Here is a 6000-nt window from a genome sequence, read left to right as displayed (position 1 = left end):
GCGCCACCCAGTGTATCGGAATGTGTTCACAAGCTCTGCATCAATCATTACCTGGAATCGATTTGCCTTGACTTGATGTGCAGGATAACCAATCAGGTGTTAGGATCCGCCCAGACTTGATGTGCAGGGTAACCAATCAGGTGTTAGGATCCGCCCAGACTTGGTGTGCAGGGTAACCAATCAGGTGTTAGGATCCGCCCAGACTTGATGTGCAGGGTAACCAATCAGGTGTTAGGATCCGCCCACCGACTTTGACGGGTGAGGTTGACAGATAAAATAAATTCATGATCCACTGCAACACAAGGACCATGAAATAATTAATTAGTGAAATAATAATGTTTTTTTTAACCTAAAATGAATTGCTATTTCAATGAAGTAATGACATATTTAATAACACATTTATGTATTTAATTCCAATTGTAATTAATTAATGACATATTTAATTCCAATTTAATTAATTAATGACAGATTTAATTAATTATTTAATGATGTATTTATTTATTTAATTTTGGCACTTTTAGTCCTCCATGTATTTCAAGTTTTAAAAAAAGTTTGTAGGATGTCATGTTACTTTTCTTTCCACTTAGGAAAAGTAAATTTGCTTGTTTTGCAAACGGCTGCAAAAATTAGCTTTAAATGTGTATTGAACTAAACAGCTGTTATAAGTGGAAGCCTCTGTTTTGCTTAATATCATTCTTAATCGTATCTTAATGTCATTTCATTGTAGGCGTTTCCTTGGTATCAACCCTGAGAGGGGAACAAAGGCAGCCAGGAGAAGGTGATGTTCCAGAGGTCAGGAAGCTGCTCCAGAAAAAGACATCTACTGTAAATCCTCATGTAGTCACCCTTAGAAAAAGACTCATGATTGTATGTTACTAAAATTTAATGGGTTAAATAAGTCAGTTTTTGAAATATGTTTGATACAGAATTGGTTTTAAGAAAAGCTTAATGTTGAAAAGTCGTCTCTTGTCTGATCCATTTCTATGCTGTACTATTTCCTGGGGCTTTCATTTTGAGATGTGACATTTTTAAATCATTAGTTTTCAGCAATGTCATCATTTCATATCATCACATTCTCTGATATCAATTTTACAGTAATAAACTGTTTACGAAGATTACAGTACAAACAGTAAAATAACAGTATAATGGCACCAAAATACTGACAGTAATATACTGTAAGTATAAACTCTAAACATCATAATAGTGTAATATTTTTACAGTAATAAACTGTTGTTGTAGGATACGGTAGGTTTACTGTAGAATAACTGCTCTGCTGGCAACTTTTGTTGCCAGATCTTTACTGTGAATTTACAGGGAAATTTCTTAGAGTGTGTCTATATACTGTGTGTATATATATATATATATATATATATATATATATATATATATATATATATATATATATATATATATATATATATAAAATAGATAATTAAATTATTATTATAACTATTTACAATATGTATGGCCAATAGGGTTTTCAGTAAAGCTGCACTCTTAGCCAATCAGAACTGACTTTGTTGGTGAGTGTGGGAAAAACGGCGCAACATGAGAGTGAAGTTGGAGAAAGAGAGAAGTGAAGAGTGTATGAGGTAGAAGAGAACGGCGAGGAAAATCCAGTTTAATGTCGAGGTGATTAAAGCTGTAGACCTGCATGCTTTAAGTATCGGCACAACTATTATTTAGCAGATTTATGTCTTGTGAAACTTGCAGTTTAGCGACTCAATCTACCGTAGTTCAAAGTGAAGTGCAGCTAGGCTAGCTGCTAGCCACGGTTATTGTTTTTTACTAGCTTGAAAAAGTCTAGGCGTGGACGCTCCAGTTTCTGGAGCCTGGAGCTCCGCTTATGGAAAAACAAAAAACTGGTGCCAAGTCGGGCACTGGCTCCAACTTCGAACCTGAACCAGCCCTATGGAAAAGGGGGTTTAGTGGCCTCCCTCACTCATGTCTTTCTTTAACTCCGTCAGAGGAGTCATAGGAGTCTTGGTGGCCTCCCTCTCTAGTCTGTTTCTCCTTCAGATGAGTCATAGGAGTCTTGGTGGCCTCCCTCACTAGTCTCTTTCTCCTTCAGAGGAGTCATAGGAGTCTTGGTGGCCTCCCTCACTAGTCTCTTTCTCCTTCAGAGGAGTCATAGGAGTCTTGGTGGCCTCCCTCACTAGTCTCTTTCTCCTTCAGAGGAGTCATAGGAGTCTTGGTGGCCTCCCTCACTCGTCTCTTTCTCCTTCAGAGGAGTCATAGGAGTCTTGGTGGCCTCCCTCTCTAGTCTCTTTCTCCTTCAGAGGAGTCATAGGAGTCTTGGTGGCCTCCCTCTCTAGTCTTTCTCCTTCAGAGGAGTCATAGGAGTCTTGGTGGCCTCCCTCTCTAGTCTCTTTCTCCTTCAGAGGAGTCATAGGAGTCTTGGTGGCCTCCCTCTCTAGTCTCTTTCTCCTTCAGAGGAGTCATAGGAGTCTTGGTGGCCTCCCTCTCTAGTCTCTCAGGTCTTGAGGACGTCCTGCTCTAGTCAGATTTATTCATGTTCCATCTTCCTTCCATTTCTTAATGATGGATTTAACTGGACTCCATGAGATCTTCAGGAACTTTAAATGTTCTTGTATTGTCCTGACTGATGCTTTTCAACCTTTCCTCAGAGTTTCTTGGTTCTTTAGTCTTCATGGTGTAGTTCTATGCAGGAGTTCTGATCCACCAGAGACTGGACCTTCCAGATCCAGGAGTCTATATTCTACAATCACTGAGACGCATTCACTGGTCTCAGATCATCCATTTACTAAGTGTTGATGTCTAGTACCAATATATACTCTTATACAGTACTTTATACTTGTAAGTGATCGACATTATTTTAATTAATTGACATTATTTTGTAGAAATCTGTCTTCACTTTGACATGAAAGAGTCTTTTTTTGTAAATTCTTGTCCAAAAAGCCACATTAAATTGACCATAATGCAGTGTTGAAAAGCAAACTTTCCCAAGAAGGCTTTTGATAGACACTGCATTGTAGGGTTTTGGAGCAGGAACGTGCAGGGGGTGGTGGGTGTGGGGGGGCTGAAGCACCTGCCCCTTTGCCCCTTGATGCCCAAAGTGCCCTTTTGTCAGAGTTGTTTTTAAAATTTTATTTAGTTTAGTGTTTTTATTTGTAAGTGTGTGTGTGTGTGTGTGTGTGTGTGTGTAAAAGTCTCTGAGGACCAAAATAATAAATAAAACTAAACTAAAAATAATTCAGATCTACCGTCGGTCGGTCACGTGATCTACGTAGACGTCCCTCGCTGCTCTGAGGGGTCCAGATGTTCCCTGTAGCTCTGCGCTAGCGCCGCTAGTCTAGAAACCGGAGACCCGAGGGAGGACATCAACAACTGATGGTCCTGATGGAGAGGAGGTTCTGCAGCGGGATTCGTTTATGTACGGTGTATTTTTGCAAGATGACTGATGAAGTGAGCATCCTGTGTGTGTGTGTCTGACTCTAACACACACCTGTCATCAGTTCTAGCCGCTAGTTAACCACACAGCTGCTGAGAGGATAAAGTCTGCCAGGCTTCTTTTGTTTCTGTATGTTTCTGTTGTCGTGGGCAAAGTGCATCAGAGAGATGTATTATTTTACTGTCAGTGAGTTGCAGTGTGTTTCCTGTTTCTAGAGGCAATGAGACAGAGGTTATGTTATTTCACTGAAACTACGTACATGCATTTTCACATAATTTTGGACTATTGCAGTATAAATACAATAATAATTAGAAGAATTTGAATTGTGATTTTCTCAGCCTCTCATTTGAAGATATCAGTGCTTGTTTATAACATTTATATATATAGACAAATTAAATATAATATGCATAAATATAAAATATATAACTTGTATAACTTTGTTGTCTTGCGCAAAATGGATAGTCAAACTGAATAAAAGCACAAATATTTAAATACATGACTCCTGTATCTTTTTTTTTTTTTTTTTTTTTACCTTATTATTAGCACTACAAATAATAAAGGGCAGGTTATGAATCAGCACCATGGAGAAAATCCGTGGCTCTACAGTACATGTCTGGAAAAGGTATGAAATTTACAAGCAAGGACTCCAGGAACAGTAGCCACAGTTAAACAGTCCAGTGTCTAATGGTGATATAAATTCAGCTTCAGAATAATAGTAATTTGAAGTTTCCACATAAGGGTTTGAACCACTGATCTTCTGACCAGCAGTGCAGAAACTTAACCATTGCACCACTACTTCCATGTCACATTTTTCATGAATATGGGTTGTTAGAGTTCAGCCAGTCATATTGTCAGGTATGTTTCTGTCTGGTGTTTCATATCGTGCTCCATGTGCCCCCTTTAACTTTGAACACCTGCCCCTCCAAAGGCCTCTGCACTGCCTGTTTTGGAGTGTTGGTTTTCTAACATTTGAGAAAACATGACTGATTGACAAAGTAATTGATTGTGATCTGATTAATTGGTGAAAAATGTTGCATTGCTTTAGTTGCAGTACTGGTTGAGACTGATGGACTTGTTAAGGATAATCAGTGCTACAGTGCATTCAATTTTGTAAACAGGACCAGTGTGAAGTCTGGTCTTTTTTGCCTTTTAATCACAAAGTCAACATGATTTGTGAAGCTCTTTTTCATAGAAACATTCCCTGTTGTCTTGCTGATACATGTAGACTTACAGGATGCTGATTATTATGAGCCTCACTGATGTGTTTCTGTCTTGAAGAAGGAACCCCTGCTGGAAATATACATCCTGAACCTCTTTGAACGGTGTTTGCATAAGAAACTCAAACATCCTGCAGCACCAGTGTGCCAGAGTTTGCATTTATAAATCGTTTTATTGGTTTTACAGTTAGCATTTTGATGTGAAATGATCTGTTTCCTTGGCAACAGTCCCTGCACGGTAACGCCGAGCTCCACATCATCAGCCAGAGTGCACGGCACCAGTACCAGTCATTCCCTGCTCAGTGTCACGCCGTCACATCTCAAGTGTTTCCTTTTTAAAACAGATTGTCCTTCCTCAGTGAGACGCCGACAAGGACGTCGTCAAGGCCTCGACATTCCCGGAGAATCATTTGAGGCCCTTTCCAGACTCTTACGGATCCCTTTCCCTTCGTACATGAACGTCTGTAGTCCAGATCAGACCACCAGGGTCCGTCTGATGATTGTCACAAATGGACCCGGCTGCTATAAAATCCCCAGCCGTCCTCGAGCGCCACGTCCGCCACCGATCGGTCCATTTGTCGTCCAGCCCAGACCTCCACGCCCTCGGATCCTGCTACGCCCTCTCCAGGTCTTTGTACTTTTTGCGGAGGACGGACACCTGGTCCTTGAAGAGCACCGGGTCCAGGCGGAACTGGGAGTGGACCAGGGGCATGTAGCCGAACCAGTTGGTGAAGGTGTTGATGCACTCCTGTCTCTGGTTGAAGTGCTCTGGGTTGGCCCACGGGACAGTCTTTGTTCCCTGGGAGGCAGAACAGAGTAGAATCATTTAGCATCCGGTCCTGTACGGATGTACCGACGCTACAGCACTAAAAACTAGAAAAGCACTCAGAGAGCAGTCCTCCTCCAAGGCTGCTCATTCCCCCATATGCCAGAAATGCAACATTTGTTCATTAGTTATTGATGAGAAATCACAGCAACATAGAATGTCCATTTATTTTTCAGTCATTTTTTGATAATTTTCTGTTCATTCTGAACAGATTTAAGTAATTTTGGTCAATTTTTGAGTCATTTTTGGAATTTTTTATCATTTCTGACAACTTTTGTTTACTTCTATGCAAATTTTCTGCAGTTTTGGATCATTTTGGAGTCATTTTGAAGGATTTTTGCAGCATCTTTAACAAATTTGGTGACATTCTGCAAATTTTTTTTCTGCTCATTCCCTCATATGTCAAAAATGCAGCATTTGTTTATTAGTTATTGATGATCAGAAATCACAGCAACATAGAATGTGTCCATTTAATATAGATGTACCCACAAACTAAATGACCTTGCTCTGAGCACAGGCGTGTGTTCTGCATGTGTACGTTATGT

General features: G+C 40.1%; 1 protein-coding gene across 1 annotated transcript in view; it reads right to left on the bottom strand.

Annotated features, from left to right (window-relative positions):
* Positions 1 to 4782: 4782 nt before the first annotated feature.
* Positions 4783 to 6000, bottom strand: part of LOC111571373 (exostosin-1c) — a 114781-nt gene continuing 113563 nt past the window's right edge. The window contains exon 11 of the mRNA XM_055018017.1: positions 4783 to 5428. Coding sequence (XP_054873992.1) covers positions 5243 to 5428 — 186 coding nt within the window. The 3' untranslated portion in view covers positions 4783 to 5242. The remainder of the gene's footprint in view (positions 5429 to 6000) is intronic.

This window comes from Amphiprion ocellaris, chromosome 15, assembly GCF_022539595.1.
Source record: "Amphiprion ocellaris isolate individual 3 ecotype Okinawa chromosome 15, ASM2253959v1, whole genome shotgun sequence".
NCBI classification, from domain to species: Eukaryota; Metazoa; Chordata; class Actinopteri; family Pomacentridae; genus Amphiprion; species Amphiprion ocellaris.
Note: the sequence above shows the minus strand (reverse complement) of the source record. Positions and strands in the feature narration are given on the sequence as shown.